The sequence below is a fragment of the Mercenaria mercenaria genome, chromosome 9 (genome assembly GCF_021730395.1).
Source record: "Mercenaria mercenaria strain notata chromosome 9, MADL_Memer_1, whole genome shotgun sequence".
In the NCBI taxonomy this organism is placed as follows: Eukaryota; Metazoa; Mollusca; class Bivalvia; order Venerida; family Veneridae; genus Mercenaria; species Mercenaria mercenaria.
In genome coordinates, this window is record NC_069369.1 from 14,788,142 (window position 1) to 14,805,445 (window position 17,304).

Below are 17,304 nucleotides of genomic sequence, written 5' to 3' on the forward strand. Positions count from 1 at the left end.
AAATAATGCCTCTGGTGCGAAAAGAGGCCCTGCCTTGGGGGGTCACTTGTTATTTGAGTTATGTATAGAAATATATACTTAAAAAATTATCAGATCATATTTCCTAGACTGTTTAATTATAATTACCTGATGACCACAAGCGATTAGGGGTCACTTGACTGTGACCTTGACCTACTGACCTACTTTCTTGTTTTTTAGCCCACCTGAGCCAAAGGCTCATGGTGAGCTTTTGTGACCTTTTAAAGTCCGTCGTCAGTCGTGCAACATGCGTCGTCTGTCCATCAACATTTTCTAAAAAAAATCTTCTTCTGGAAAACCACTGCGCAGAATTAAACCAGACTTCACAGAAATGATCCTTGGGTGGCCCCCTTTCAAAATTGTTCAAAGAATTGAATTCCATGCAGAACTCTTTAAAAAAAGTTTAAAAATCTTCTTGTCCAAAACCGCAAGGCGTAGAGCATTGATATTTGCAATGTAACATCATCTAATGGTCCTCTAATAAGATTGTTCAAATTGCGCCCCAGGGGTTTAAAGAGGCCCGTCCCGGGGGTCACCAAGTTTTACATAGACTTATATAGGAAAAAATTTTAAAAATCTTCTTGTCTAAAACTACCTAGGCCTTTGATATTTGGTATGTAGCATTGCCTTATGGTCCTCTACCAAAATTGTTCAAATTATGCCCCTGGGGTGAAAAGAGGCCTTGCCCCAGGGGGGTCCCATGTTTTACATAGACTTATATAAGAAAAAAATTTAAAAATCTTCTTGCCTGAAACTGCATGACATAGGCTTTTGATATTTGGTATGTTGCATTGCCTAGTGTTCCTCTACCAAAATTGTTCAAATTATGCCCCTGGGGTGAAAAGAGGCCCAGCCCTAGGGTTCTAAAATCTAACATAGACATATCTATAGGGGAAAAAAATCTTCTTGTCTGAAAGTTCAAAGCGTAGGCCTTTGATATTGGGTATGTAGCATTGCTTAGTGGATCTCTTACAAGATTGTTCAAATTATGCCTCTGGGGTGAAAAGAGGCCCCGCCCTAGGGGTCACTTGTTATATGAGTTATATAGGAATAAATACTTCAGAAATTATCAAATCATATTTCGTAGGGTGCTAAATCATAATTACCTGATGACCTGAAGTGATTAGGGGTCACTTGACTGTGACCTTTTTACTTCCTTGTTTTTTTAAAATATACATCCTTGAAATTCGGATGACATGTACAGTTTTTCACACCAGTCTTAAAACTGACTCTCAGTGACTGTGAATATGACCTACTGACCTACTGACCTACTTTCTAATATTTTAGCATCAGTTTGCCATTTTAAACATGTGGCTTATATTACTCAGCTGAGCGATTGTTATAGAAAAGTGTTTGTTGCAAAAACAATTCATTTGACTGATAATAGATGTCTGCCCTGATTTCTGATGTATGGGTTGATTAAGTTGTGAACGAAATGTTTTAACCTTGACCTGCTGGCGGCAAGTGATTCCGCCTTTGCAGTCAGTGCAGACAAAGATCGGCTTGCATGTCCATGCAGGCTGATCATGGCCTGCACTGTTTGCTATTCAGTCAGTAAATTTTCAGTGCACACCCCTTCAGATAATAAATGGAACTGCACAAATTGAATGATAGACCAGTCCATTTTAGAAATTTAGCAGGGTTAATCCATACCAACAAATGTTTTACAATAAATATTCAAAAGAGATTAAGCAGTGCCTGGTAATGCAGGTTAAATGTGAAAAGAGTCCACTTCCTGTCATTGATGAATGAATATTATTTTCAGGAGCAGCCTTGATGCCTTATAATTATGTTTTATGTCATCTGTATCCATTATTGCTAAAATATGAATGGAATAGTATTAGAGTATGACAAATTTCCCAGAAATTTTATTGTGCGTAAAATTTCAATTCCTCTAGGTGACCTCTATTTCCATTACCTTTCATTTCCATCAATCTTTTATGTTATATATGTAGCGTGACAAACATCAGTTAATAAGAAAAGCTGTCTTGTGTCTTGTCAATGGTATTGCCATCAAATTCCATAAAGGAATCTACAGACAATAAGTGTTGTCACGATAGGCAGTGTATGTAATGGACAGTAAATGACTGCTTGTTAGCAGTTATAAAAAAATTTATTGTTTCTTGGGAATCTGTTTTATATATCATAGAATGTAGTGCAACTTTGTGAGTGTGGCAAAAAGTATTCTGTTAATTGTTTTAAATACATTTTCTTGCAGTTTGAGCAGTATATTTTGAACTTTTTGCTAATAATAAAAATTGTTCCCACTGTTTCTTTAAAGATGTTTTTTGAACATTTATAATTTAAGATGAGCTTTAAAAGAAAAAAGTTAAGCATGTAAAGTAAACATAGACGGGAAAAATATATCAGGGTTCTGCCTTCATCATGTGATTAATGTAGCTTTTCATTCTGTAAATAGATTAATGAGGTTTAGAGTTGGTATTTTCTTGTCTTACAACATATATCAAATGAATATTTCAATTTATAGACTTCACCCTAACCTTGAATGAACACTTTAAAAAAAATTAAAGACTTTACACTGTTAGCCCTTATCCTGCTGGGCATGATTGATTCTGCCTTTGTGACCAGTGCAGATCATGATCAGCCTGCACATCCATGCAGTCTGATCAAGGTCTGCACTGTTTGCCATTCAGTCAGTATCTTTTTGGTATGCACCCCTTTTGACAGTTAATGGTACTGTCCAAATTGAAACATGGACAAGTTCATTATAGAAATTTAGCAGGATAAGGGTTAGGTATCAGACAGATAGTCATTTAGAGGTTCTGTTACATTGCAGCAATACCATCTGAAAAAGATGTGGCAAGAAGTCAATACATATACAATATGAAATGATAAAACAGTGTTATTGATAGATGTTGTATAAAATAAAAATGAGCTATAAACATGCTAAATGATATGTAGAATTGAGAGCAGATTCAAAGATTGAATAATGAAGATATTGCAGGAGTCAAACAGAACTTGTTTTTTGGCTGTTCTCACAAAAGATACCTTCTAGACACAGTACCTAATGTTTACAAAACTTTGGTATGAAATTAAAAACTTTGTAATGTTTGTAAATGCCCATATATTTCTCAAAATAAACATATTTGTAATATTTTAACGTATGAGCATTTAATATTTTAATATAATTAAAGAAAAGTTTGTTATTAAGGAAACATAACTCTTCTTAGACATGAAAAGCATGTGCATCAAAGGGACATAATATATTGCCTATATTCTAATGGATGTACAGTAGACATTGTATTAAGAGACCACCCAAGGGACTGCTAAGAAGTGGTCTCTTAATGAATTTCAGTCAAATGAATAGAAAAGTCATTTTTATTAAACTGTTAATGTAACTGTATTTATTATGAACATACATGTATGGTTTCAAAATCTGTTTTAACATTGTGAACACTTTTCCAAGTCCACAAACCTTGAAAATTATGGCTAGATTGTTTGTCAGTTTGACTCATACAAAGGTTAATTTCATTCAGTCACATGCAGAACGTACTTGCTAATTACGCAGATGAAGAAATGCTCGATAGAATTTTGGTACCCGGTCGCTTAATAGATACTTTTCTCGAATATTTCACCTGTCGAGACTACATTAATGTGGTCGCTAGTCGTTTAATAAAAAAGTCGTTTAATGGAATGAATTTATGTACTGAAAACGTTCGGGAGGGATTTTGACTGGTCGTTTAATACGAAAATCACTTAATAGAGGTGGTCGCAAGTACGGTGTCGACTGTATTATGTCTCCCCCATAGGTGGAGGAGACATATTGTTTTTGCCTTCGCCGTCTGACTGTCCGTCCGCATTAAGCTTGTCCGGCTTTCACAGGTCAAACTACTGGCCAGATTTCGACTTCACAAGAGACATCAGTACCAAACCTGGTTGTGCATATCGCCGGCACCTTCCGCTTCGCTGCTCAAAGTGGCCACGAGACCTAAAGATAGGAAAAACTTGTCTGGCTTTCACAGGTCAAACTGTAACTTATTATGCCCCCCTTTGAAAAAGGAGGGGTATATTGTTTTGCAGATGTCGGTTGGTCGGTCTGTCGGTCGGTCGGTCGGAATGTAGACCAATCCGTTTCCGGATGATAACTCAAGAACGCTTGGGCCTAGGATCATGAAAGTTGATAGGGAGGTTGGTCATCACCAGCAGATGACCCCGATTGATTTTGAGGTCTGTATGTCAAAGGTCAAGGTCACAGTGACCCTGAATAGTAAAACGGTTTCCGGATGATAACTCAAGAACACTTGGGCCTAGGATCATGAAAGTTGATGGGGAGGTTGGTAATGACCAGCAGATGACCCCTATTGATTTTGAGGTCAGTATGTTAAAGGTCAAGGTCACAGTGACCCTGAACAGTAAAACGGTTTCCGGATGATAACTCAAGAACACTTGGGCCTAGGATCATGAGAGCTGATAGGGAGGTTGGTAATGACCAGCAGATGACCCCTATTGATTTTGAGGTCAGTATGTTAAAGGTCAAGGTCACAGTGACCCTGAACAGTAAAACGGTTTCTGGATGATAACTTAAGAACGCTTGGGCCTAGGATCATGAAAGCTGATAGGGAGGTTGGTAATGACCAGCAGATGACCCCTATTGATTTTGAGGTCAGTATGTTAAAGGTCAAGGTCACAGTGACCCTGAACAGTAAAACGGTTTCCGGATGATAATTCAAGAACACTTAGGCCTAGGATCATGAAAGTTGATAGGGAGGTTGGTAATGACCAGCAGATGACCCCTATTGATTTTGAGGTCAGTATGTCAAAGGTCAAGGTCACAGTGACCAGGAACATTAAAATGGTTTCCAGGCAATAACTCAAGAACGCTTGGGCCTAGGATCAGGAAAATTGATAGTTAGGTTGGCCATGACCAGCAGATGACCCCTATTGATTTTGAGGTTATTAGGTCAAAGGTCAAGGTTACATTGGCCAGGAACAGTTAAATGGTTTCTGATCTTCTTGTCCAAAACCATAGGGCCTAGGGCTTTGATATTTGGTATGTAGCAAAATCTAGTGGTCCTCTACCAAGATTGTTCAGATTATTTCCCTGGGGTCAAATATGGCCCCACCCCTAGGGTCACATGGTTTATATAGACTTATATAGGAAAAAAACTTTGAAAAACCTTTTGTCCAAAACCACAGGGCCTAGGGCTTTGATATTTTGTATATAACATCATCTAGTGGTCCTCTACTAAGATTATTCAAATTATTCCCCTAGGGTCAAATATGGCTCCGCCCTGGGGGTCACATGGTTTACATATGCTTATATAGGGAAAAACTTTGAAAATCTTCTTGTCCAAACCACAAAGACTATGGCTTTGGTAATTTGTAATGTAGCATCATTTAGTGGTTCTCTACCAAGTTTGTTCAAGTTATCCCTCTCGGGTCAAATATGGCCCCACCCCAGAGGTCATATGGTTCATATAGACTTATACAGGGAAAAACTAAGAATCTTCATGTCCATAACTTACATCATTCAAATTTGGACCACATGTATAGTTTTGAGTGGCAAGATGAACCTTGACATGAGTTGACCTTGATCTTGACCTATTGTCCTACTTTCACATTTCTGTACCTACAGCCTTCAAATTTGGATCACATGCATAGGTTTGTGTACTGAAACAAACTTTGACCTTGTTATTGACATAGTGACCTACTTTAACATTTTTGGAGGTACAGGCTTCAAATTTGGTCCACATGCATAGTTTTTTGTTCCAAAATAAAATTTGACCTTGATTTTGACCTAGTGACCTACTTTCACATTTCTCAAGCTACAGCCTTCAAATTTGAACCACAAGCATAGTTTTGTGTACTGAAATGAACTTTGATCTTGAGATTGACCTAGTGACCTACTTTCACATTTCTGAAGGTACAGGCTTCAAATTTTGGACCACTTGCATAGTTTTGTGTTCCGAAATGGAATTTGACTTTGATTTTGACCTAGTGACCTACTTTCACATTTCTCAAGCTAGAGCCTCCAAATTTGAAGCACATGCCTAGTTCTGTCTACCGAAATGAACTTTACCTTGAAGTTTATCTAGTGACCTACTTTCACATTTCTCAAGCCACCGCTTTCAATTTTGGACCACATACACATTGTTTTATACCTAAATGAAATTTGACCTTGATTTTGACCTTGAGCTAGTATTGAAATTTGGAACATTCAAAAATGGCTCAGTGGATGGCGCCAAGATCAATCTGTAATCTCTTGTTAGGTTAATAGGTTAAAGGTCAAGGTCAGATTAAACCAGAATGGTAGAACTTTTGTTTACAGTGAGCATATAATTTCTGTTCCTTGTGCAATTACTGAATGCATCAAGGGGGGCATTTCATGTTCGACGAGCTCTTGTTTATTTATTTATGTAATTTATTCAAATGGGGGGGAGGGGAGGGGTTGGCCTCTAAATGGAGTCAGTAGAGATAAAAATAGAAAAAAACAACAACTTTAAACAACTCCTACTCATGAACCACTCAGTGGATCTTCATCAAACTTTGTCTGTAGCATCATTATAAAATTATATTGGCTGCAAGAGGTTAAAATTAGAGAAACCTTTAAATTTCTTCTTCTCATGAACTGCTTGATAGATCTTCATGAAACTTCATCAGTAGCTTCATTTTAAGATCCTCTCACAAGTTTCTTCAAATTATCACATATCTTCTTGTAGTTACATTAAGGTCCTCTCTTAAATTTGTTCAAAAGGGGAGTGTGAGGCCGTGGGGTTATTAACCCGTTTTATTATTTTTATACTGAACACAATTGTTGCCATTCATGATTTAGTGGTCTATTTTTACATATTTTCAAGGGTCAGGTGAGTGACTTAGGGACACTATGACTGTCTTGTAAAACGCTTGCTGCTTATAACATGAAATGTCTAACATTGCAATGTATGTTTTACTTTCAGGCAATCATTGTGGAGGATGTAAATGCATTCAAGAGGGACATGGCGTTATACCCACTAGCAAAACCATTCATAGACCTCCAGAAAGCAAGATCCAAACTGTGATACTAATCTCAGATACAGAGTCTACATTGGATTTACCATATACCCCAAAATAAAGGCTCCACACTCCTTTGTAACCTCCCCTTCCTTCCAAACATTTTTACACATAAAAACATATTCAAACTAGTGATCCAGAAAAGTTTAGTCATTTTAAAGTATAATCCAAATAAAAAAGATTAGTACAAATAAAGTTTCTTTGAATTGATTTTTTATTTCTGAATAAATGTGGTTTCAAAGAAAATCTATACTTTTTCTAATTCCTTTGAAAAAATGCATTTATTTTGGGTATTTAGTAAATCAAGTTGATAACTACATTGTAATGCGTATTAGTTTTAGAAATCTTTATTAAGTCTTTTCTAATGGTATTATTAATGTTTCTTAAATATATCTGAATGGAAATATTGACCACAGCTGCTGCTTAAAAGTATGTCAGGTGTGTCTAGTGAATAAGATATTTGCTGCTCTACTCTGTAGGCCTTGTATGACATGTTTTTGTTTTTTACCAGGAAAGATTCTTATGAGCAGATATATTAGAGATTTTTTAACAATAGCACAAAAATCAATATAAACTATTGTTCATTGTGCAGGATTTTTTAGCTCAACTGTGCTTGAAGCAGTGAACTTTTAGGATAAGTGTATGTCTGTCCGTCCAACAATAAAGAATAAAGCAATTGCTTTAATTTAAAGAACATCTCCTAAACCACCAAGCTCATTTCAACCAAACTTCATAGGAATGCTCCAGGGGCAGTTTTCTTTCAGATTCCTTCAAATTTAGGCCATCCATTAAGCCATCCAAGCAGAATTTATGCTGCAAAGGCAACCAAAAGAAAAAACTTTTTCTTCAGAAACAGCTAGCCTTTTTGTCAGAATAATTTCACAGATAAATTTTCTTGCATGACCCTTTACCAAAACAGCTCCAGCAGCATTGGAACTCGGGTGAGTGAGCTAGAGTCATTATGGACATCTTATGTCAATGTCAAAGATTAATCAGCTTTTAGATAAGGAAAACAATGTATTTTACATTTAACCATATTTGATATGCATTTATTACACTTTGTTATTTATTAAAGATGTTTTTTAACAAACTATGAAGATGTAGACTGGTAGGTTTTCTTAAAGGTTTAAGACTGAGTTAAGCAAATACATGTTTAACTTAGTAGCCCACCATCATCAGATGGCGGGCTGTTAAAATCACTCTGCGTCCGTTGTCCATCCGTCCTTCCGTCCATTAACAATTTCTGGCTATTGCATCTCCTCAGAAACTGCTTGGGGGATTTTGACCAAACTTCGTCAGAATGATGTATTGGTACCCTAGTTGTGTCCCCCTGAAAATCAGACTGGTTCAACAATTTTTGAGTGAGTTATGGCCCTTTGTTTATTTTTATAATTTGCATAGATTTATATAGGGAAAAACTTTGAAAATCTTCTTGTTCAAAACCGCAGGGCCTAGGGCTTTGATATTTGGTATGTAGCATCATCTAGTGGTCCTCTACCAAGATTATCCAAATTTTTTCCCTATGGTCAAATATGGCCCCGCCCCGGGGGTCACATGGTTTATATAAACTTATTAAGGGAAAAACTTCGAAAAATCTTCTTGTCCAAAACCACAGGGCCTAGGGCTTTGATATTTTGTATGTGACATCATCTAGTGGTCCTCTACTAAGATTGTTAAAATTATTCCCCTAGGGGCAAATATGGCCCCGCCCTGGAGGTCGCATGGTTTACATAGACTTATATAGGGAAAAACTTTGAAAATCTTCTTGTCCAAAACCACAGAGTCTAGGGCTTTGATATTTATAATGTAGCATCATCTAGTGGTTCTCTATCAAGTTTGTTCAAATTATCCCCCTAGGGTCAAATATGGCCCCGCTCCGGGGGTCACATGGTTTATATAGACTTATAATCTGGGGAAAAACTTTAAAAATCTTCTTGTCCATAACCTTGGACCTCATGATTGTATAGTTTTGAGTGGCTAGATGAACCTTGTCAATGACATGAATTGACCTTGATCTTGACCTAGTGACCTACTTTCATATTTCTGTAGCTACAGCCTTCAGATTTGGACCACATGCATAGGTTTGTGTACCTAAATAAAATTTGACCTTGACATTGACCTAGTGACCTACTTTCACATTTTTGAAGTTACAGGCTTCAAATTTAGACCACATGCATAGTTTTGTGTTCAGAAATGAGATTTTACCTTGATTTTGACCTAGTGACCTACTTTCACATTTCTCAAGCTACAGCCTTCAAATTTGGACCACATGCATAGTTTTGTGTACCGAAATGAACTTTGAATTTGAGATTGACCTAGTGACCTACTTTCACATTTCTGTAGCTACAGCCTTCAAATTTGGACCACATGCATAGGTTTGTGTACCGAAATAAACTTTGACCGTGACATTGACCTAGAGACCTACTTCCACATTTTTGAAGGTACAGGCTTCGAATTTTGACCACATGCATAGTTTTGTGTTCTGAATTGAAATTTGACCTTGATTTTTACCTAGTACCTACTTTCACATTTCTCAAGCTACAGCCTTCAAATTTGAAGGCACATACATAGTTTTATGCGCCGAAATGAACTTTGACCTTGAAATTGATCTAGTGACCTACTTTCACATTCCTCAAGCTACAGCTTTCAAATTTAGACCACATACATGGACCACATGCACAGTTTTGTGTACTGAAATGAACTTTGACCTTGATTTTAACCTTTAGCTACTCTTGAAATTTCAGACATTCAAAAATTGCTCAATGGTGGGCGCCAAGATCACTCTGTGATCTCTTGTTTTCAAATTCACCACTTTTACTGCTTTGTATAAAACATGGAGTCAGTGGTGTCAGATCCTCTGAAATTTGTCCAGGGTGAGCTTTTAGAATAACTGGATGGTCTGGCATCCTCCATCCTGCATTAAACATTTTCTCCTCTGAAACTTACTGTTAGAATTTCTCCTGATTAGTCTTGTGACATCCTTGCATTGACCTCTGATGTTTGTTTTGATGGTTTCACTTGACCCATTTTAAAGGCCTACAAATGCTAAATATTTAAAGAACTCTTCATTAAATACTTTATTGATCCTTTCCAAACGTTTCTCCGATTTGTTCAAACGATTCCACTTGACCCCTTATAGGGGTTGCCAGAGCTAGAACTAAAAGCCTTTTAATAACTGCTTTTCATGAACTGCTTTATAGAGGTAGACCATACTTGGTGTGTAGCATCCTTTTTTGGACCTCTTTGAAGTTTGTTCAGATGGGTTTACTTGAACCTTTGAACAACATTTTTTCATAAACTGTTTTTACATTTTTTCAACTGGTTGTAGTTAACCCCTTTTAGGGGTTCACCTGAGCTAAATACAGAAAAATCTGTTAACAGCTTTTCATGAACCACTTGAGTGATCTTCACCAAACTTGGTTTGTAGCATCTTTACATTTCATTCAGATATTTCCACTAGGCTGCAGACAAAGGCCACCAGAGCTAAATGTAGAAATATCTTTAAACAGCTGAAGATTTTCAAAAATTTCCATATAGGCATATTATAGGGAAAACTAGCTTGGCACTTTGGCTGTCATGGACTTAAATTTGATTATCACCGGACTTTGCCAGGAGCAAGGCCAAAGGCCAAGGTCTTCCTCATGTGAGTGACTTGGACCATTTTGTTGTATTTGTTTAAATTTATCTAACCTTCACTGTTGATATTGGATGTGCACAGGTCAGAATCATGTTCATAAAAGTTGTAAACAATATATAGATCAGTTAATGAACTATTCAGAGTTTCAAGATAGTTCTACCCTGACTCCAGCAAGAACAAGTTTAGGTTTGTAGGAAGAGTTTTAGTTGTCTATAGATTTACAGTGAGCTTGTTATCTCTTTATGAAGGACTTACTTAAAAGTTGTTGTTTGGTTAAATACTGTCTCATCTGTTTAGAAAGATTATCTTACAAGCATTCCAATAGTACAATTGAAATAAAATAGATCAGTAAGAACATAAGATACTCGACTTTGCTGGAAATTTTTCAGATAGATGTAATGATTTAGGCAGTTATAAAAAGTTCTTGTCTAAACAATTTTGAAACAGTAAGAAAGTGTTTGTAGAAATAGGTCGCATAACATTTCAAATTGTGCATTTTCTGTTTACACGGCATTATATCTCCCCATATGCAGGAAGATACATTGATTTTGTCTTGTCTGTCTTTCAGACCTTCTGTCACAAGTATGTCTGGTTTACTCCTCTGAAATTTTAGTGGGATTTCAACCAAACTCTTTTAACTTTTAGAGCTCAGTATATTGACATGTTCTGCAATTTTGGCATTTTCAGGTTGAAATGCATTTTGATGAAGTTATAGCCACTTAAAAGTCTGGTTGTCTATTGTGTATGCCAAAAAAGGTGTCTGTCCTGCATTTTTAGCTCGACTATTCATAGAATAGTAGAGCTATTGGACTCGCCCATGCGTCGGCGTCCGCGTCTGCGTCGGCGTCCGCGTCCCGATTTGGTTAAGGTTTTGTATGTAAGCTGGTATCTCAGCAACCACTTGTGGGAATGGATTGAAACTTCACACACTTATTCACTGTGATAAACTGACTTACATTGCACAGGTTCCATAACTCTGTTTTGCTTTTTTACAAAATTATGCCCCTTTTTTGACTTAAAAATTTTTGGTTAAGGTTTTGTATGTAAGCTGGTATCTCAGTAACCATTTGTGGGAATGAATTGAAACCACACACACTTATTCATTGTGATAAACTGACTTACACTGCACAGGTTCCATAACTCTATTTTGCTTTTTTACAAAATTATGCCCCTTTTTCGACTTAGAATTTTTTGGTTAAGGTTTTGTATGTAAGCTGGTATCTCAGTACTCACTAATTGGAATGGATTGAAACTTCACACACTTGTTCACTGTCATAATCTGACATACACAAAGCAGGTTCAATAACTCTATTTTGTTTTTTTACAAAATTATGCCCCTTTTTCGACTTAGAATTTTTTGGTAAAGGTTTTGTTTGTAAGCTGGTATCTCAGTATCCACTAATGGGAAAGGATTGAAACTTCACACACTTGTTCACTGTCATGATATGACATGCAGTGCAAAGGGTCAATAACTCAACTTTGCATTTTACAAAATTATGCCCCTTTTTAAACTTAGGAGTTTTGGGTTAAATTCTTATATGTAAGCTGGTATCTCAGTACCCACTAATGGGAATGGATTGAAACTTCACACACTTGTCCACTGTCATGAGCTGATAAGCACTATGCAGGTTCCATAACCCTATTTTGCTTTTTTTAAAATATGCCCCTTTTTCGACTTTCGTATTCATTCAGTCGACAAGGCTGTTGAATAGTCGAGCGTTGCTGTCCTCCGACAGCTCTTGTTTTAATATATATTTAGATTATTAGTCATTTCTGATTTAAGAGTAATAGTATTCATGGAATTTATTTTTCAATACTTGAAATAATTTTAGGCTGAAGGCAATACTTGTTTTCTGTAATGATACACAAGTTGTTAAGACAATTGACCACTTAATTATTTATAATTGGCTGACCTATGTTCAGTTTTAATGAAATAGTTTTTAACAACTATTTTCATTAATGAAATGTCATTTAAAATTAGGTAATTGTTTTGTGGGCTTCCTGTCCCATAAACAACCAGATTTTATTGGAAGGTGTATATTGTATGTCATTCAATGTTTGATGGAACAGACTCTCACATAATACTATGTTAAGTATGATCGTATGCATCTTTTAAAGTTATTTTTATGTTTTATATGTATTATGTATGCATGTGAATGAGACTCAATATATAAATACTGTAGTACCAAGGCTAATTTTGCATATATGTCAGCATTTCGCTATTGACTTAGTTATGGCCTCTTAGAATTAAATTCAAGGTGAAAGTATAATTAAAGAATAAGGTCAGTCATTAAATTTGGTTAAAAAATGGAATTCAGAGGTATGGATGAAAGAAGTCCAAAATAAATCATAGGTCCTATTTTTTTCCTTTTTTTTGCACAATTTCTTGTAGAAATGATAACATTTTCACTTCTAGAATGAATTCAGCATGAAATAAGATGGTTTTCCTATTTATACACAAGTTGTGGCAAGTTTTGCCAATTGAAACGGAAAATAGGGGTTTAATGTGCAGACAAGAGCAAATATGCATCTTTATGGTAGCAGACTACCACTGACAGGCATTTAACTAGGAACTATTCAATTTGTGTTTTTGACCATATTTTGAAAATTTGCAAACTGCTTCCAATTTGGCTCTGACTTAAGATGGAATAAATCGCATTTCAGAACCAAATAAAAAAGAATAAAAAACAGTTAAACTTTTAACTAAAAATTGCTGTAAAGAATGCAAAACAGTTAAAATTTAACTAAATTGCTGTAAAGAATGCAAAACAGTTAAAATTTAACTAAAAATTGCTGTAAAATGACCATGTTGTCCAAATTTAGCTTTGTAAACAGGTAGGGGTGACTATACAGATATCTCTGTAGAATCTTGTAGTTTCTTGATGAAACTTGGTAATATTTTTGGTATTGCATCTTCCTTGAAATTGATGCTAAATAAATATTTCCTTTAAGAATAAGATCAGTTATTTTGTCAACAATGTTCTTCTATGGTGCGGTGCAGTCTAAAAAACTCCAGAGTAAATAGATCCTAACTTTTTCCATTTTTTGCACAGTTCCATGTAGAACGGGTGCTTTAATCACATTTTCTCTGCTAGAGTGCATTCTGCATGAAATAAGAGTTTTCTTATTTATACTCCAGTAGTATTTAGTTTTCTCTTTGGGGGTCATCTTGAAGGGCATAATTATGTGTTTGCCAACAGCTCATGTTTAGTCATGGTTGATTAGTTATGATTACATACAATTTCTTACACAAGAATAGCAGTATTTTTTAGAGTGACAGGTATATTAGATCGTTCTCTGAAAAAGTGATGAAATAGTAATAATAAAAGTAGTAAAATTGTCTATTTTCCAAAAAAAGTAAACTTTTTAAAAAGAAAATGTTATTATCTTTTTCTTTTTGTCTATCTCCATGTCTTTGTGATATAGCTGGATATTGCTGTCAATGCACCTTTTCAGTTAAATGGAATTACATGGGGAAACATGTGCTTTTATTGTTTACTTTTATCAGGTTTTATTTCTGACTTATTTATTAGGAAGAAGAATATTTTATGAATGCATAGACAGTTATTTTTACATGTTTATTTTGGTACTGTTTTGGTTAGCCAAGGTGTTTAAGGATGTACGAGCGAATTTTTTCTTACGTTAAGAATTTTTTTATATCCCGTGATCTTGAAGAACATTAGTTTCTAAGACAAACAAGAGCAGAAAAAACATAGGTCACCGAACTCGTTTTAATTTTATAGGGCATTTTCTTCACCCACTGCTTAAGCATTTCTGAAATTTTGTAAAATTAGAAAAGTGGTGGTACTATATAAAACATATAATATCCTACTTAATCTTATAGGGATTTCAGGTCTTACAGGTGATGTCAGTATTATATAAGCATAAATGTCACTAACAAATCTCTTTAATTTATACATGTTGACATAATTACCCCAACCACATTATTTTCAATGGAAAAAACGTATTTAGATCTACAAAAAAAATTCTGACGTTAAGATTTTCAAAATATTTTGCAGCATTAAAGACACACAAAAATGCTTCAAAATGGAAAGAAAAAAGTTGCGGTCACCGTGCATCTAAGAGATTTATTAAGAAAAAACTGCTAAAAAGTGGTGAATTTTGATATTTTTTGTTCTTTTTGTTTTACTTTCTATTTTCTAGATAATATAAAGTGCTATCTTGAAAACTTTTATTTTATTTATAGCTTAACATTATATGTATCAGTCAGAAAAATATCAAAACCAAACCTGATCTACTTTAATAGATATTTGAAATTACCTACCCCTACCCCATTGTAAATTATACGTTAATTTTAGGCAAATGCCAGCCAAAAATAAGGGTGAAATTATTTTTTACGCAAAAAACATAATAAATTTGGTTAAATGGTACACTTTTAGCCATATTTTAATTATTTAGCATTAATTTTTGGCAAAACTTTTGTTAGAAAGCAATATTTGAAGAAACATTTTTCAAAATGGCGGATATCCTGGAAAAAAAAAACGCTCGTACATCCTTAAGAATGAACTGTATCAGCTACATTATGTACAGGTACACCATCAGGTAGTTTGTAAAACTGTTTTGCAGTTATACACTTTGAGAATGTGGTTTTATAACACTGTGCATTATTTTGTAATTAAATGATCAGTGTGAGTGTTTGTTATTTTATCTGTACACTGGAAAGTCAAGAGTGGGATGACTTTCGATGTTAATGTTTACTCACAAGACAATATTAGTTCAATAATATTAAACTTGCACAGGGCGCCTTTTAATATTTGGACGTTCAACATGTCCCTGTGTCAAGTTTAATCGAATGTCAGCCATTTACATAGCACAGACTACGACTTTATTTTATTGAAGTGTAATGTAGGAAAACTCTCAAACACGTGAAACATTGGTTTACCGTAACTAAAACTGCACCACCAATCACTTCCCCGACGCATTTCACAGAATCTTCTAGCGTAATTTATTGAAATATCATGAACAATACAACACCGAATAAATATATAGAATCAATTATACATGCTTAGACGAAAACAAATACGTTTAGCCTACGACACTTGTAAAAAATCTGCGGCCATTATTTAACGCATGGGTACCGCCGAACGCATGTGGACTAGCCTTTTAAACTGCTTTGATATGACATTACAACTAATTTAAGTAACTTTTAATAAAATTACAACCGATAAATGCTGATTACACCAATCGATTATAAACATATGCATACTATTATACTATACAGACAATACGTTAGTAACGGGCCGCATTTTTTTTTCAAATCCGACCGTGAGAATATTTTTTCGTCTAAAATTATTTTTTTATAATAAAGAAGATTTGACAGTTTCGTGTTGTGTTGGGAAAGTGAATAGATGTAAATTTCATTTCCAAATTGCGGACTGATCTTCAATATCTTCAGTAAGACAGTATGTTCAATGGATGTGTAAATTAGGTTTCTTTGTCCGTTGTTTGTATTTAGCTATCGCTTTCAAGTCACTTCTACCGTGAACTTGTAAAACCTTCCGCAACACCTTTTGCGGAAGGCTCTACCGGGAAATTCATACTTTCGATAAAACGTCGGACCATATGAAATGTCAAAATCGTAAAATATTGAAGTCCGACGATTATTTATAGAACTAAAGACAATATTTACTCTGCAACACATTCTTGAAGAGTCCTAGTGTAAGCAGGTAAAAAGTACTTGATATACACCCCTTCCAGACAGAAGTAGAACAGCTTGTGCTGCTATATTATTAGGGGCCATGTAGAAACATATTGCCAATCTCCTATAGAGATCTTCTTGAAACAGCTCGCTTTATTTTAATATTTTTGGAACAACTTGCCGTTTTAATGCTTCAAAGAATATTTGGATGGGATTAGTTTCTGTGAATTTGATAACTTTTTATCTTATAATTGCTAATCAGTATAGGAAACACGTGTCCCAATAATGCTTTATTTAGAGAAGGTAACGCATGAAGAAATATGCATTTATATACATCTCATTTCGAATGTGGCCTTAGAAACTTTTGACATACACGTACGGTCAAAATTGAAATACCAATAATCACTGAAACAACTTGTATATCATCAACGTTTAAACATGATATAATCAAACGATTGATTCATTCTTACTTTTACGACAGAAACTCGTATTTCAAAAGAAACAAAACGATGCATTCTGACACAACCGAATTGTTAAAAAAGTTTCCTGTCAAATTGCTTACTCATGCAATTAGTTAATTTATTTCAGATGTTACTTACTGATTTATCAATGCAAAATTCATTTATATTAATTATCCTTAGCACATTGAAAAATACAACATTTTGAAGTAATAAATGCTGTCAGTGAAATTAGACCTTACACTTTACCTACCTCTGAAACAACCCCTGTATGCAACAGCCCCGTTGACGCATAGATAAAAGATTCGAATGACAATCACACAGTTAAAAAAAACTTAGCTATCATTTATAGATATTTTGCATTAATAACAGGATATTTAAAAAATAGTCAATTTATATCACAACTGCACAAGAATATTACCTACAGCAATAGGCATTAAACAATTTATAAATTTAAAAGGCAAACCAACAAAAAAACACCTCAGATTTAATATTAAAACAGCTGTTCTGAGACATGATTT

General features: G+C 35.0%; 1 protein-coding gene across 1 annotated transcript in view; it reads left to right on the forward strand.

The window, feature by feature from the left end:
• The window catches only part of LOC123546540 (insulin-degrading enzyme-like), a 109,848-nt gene extending 94,529 nt beyond the window's left edge, over positions 1 to 15,319 (forward strand). Inside the window, exon 28 of the mRNA XM_045332906.2 lies at positions 6,936 to 15,319. Within this exon, the coding sequence (XP_045188841.2) occupies positions 6,936 to 7,037 (102 nt within the window). The 3' untranslated portion in view covers positions 7,038 to 15,319. The remainder of the gene's footprint in view (positions 1 to 6,935) is intronic.
• Positions 15,320 to 17,304: the final 1,985 nt, after the last annotated feature.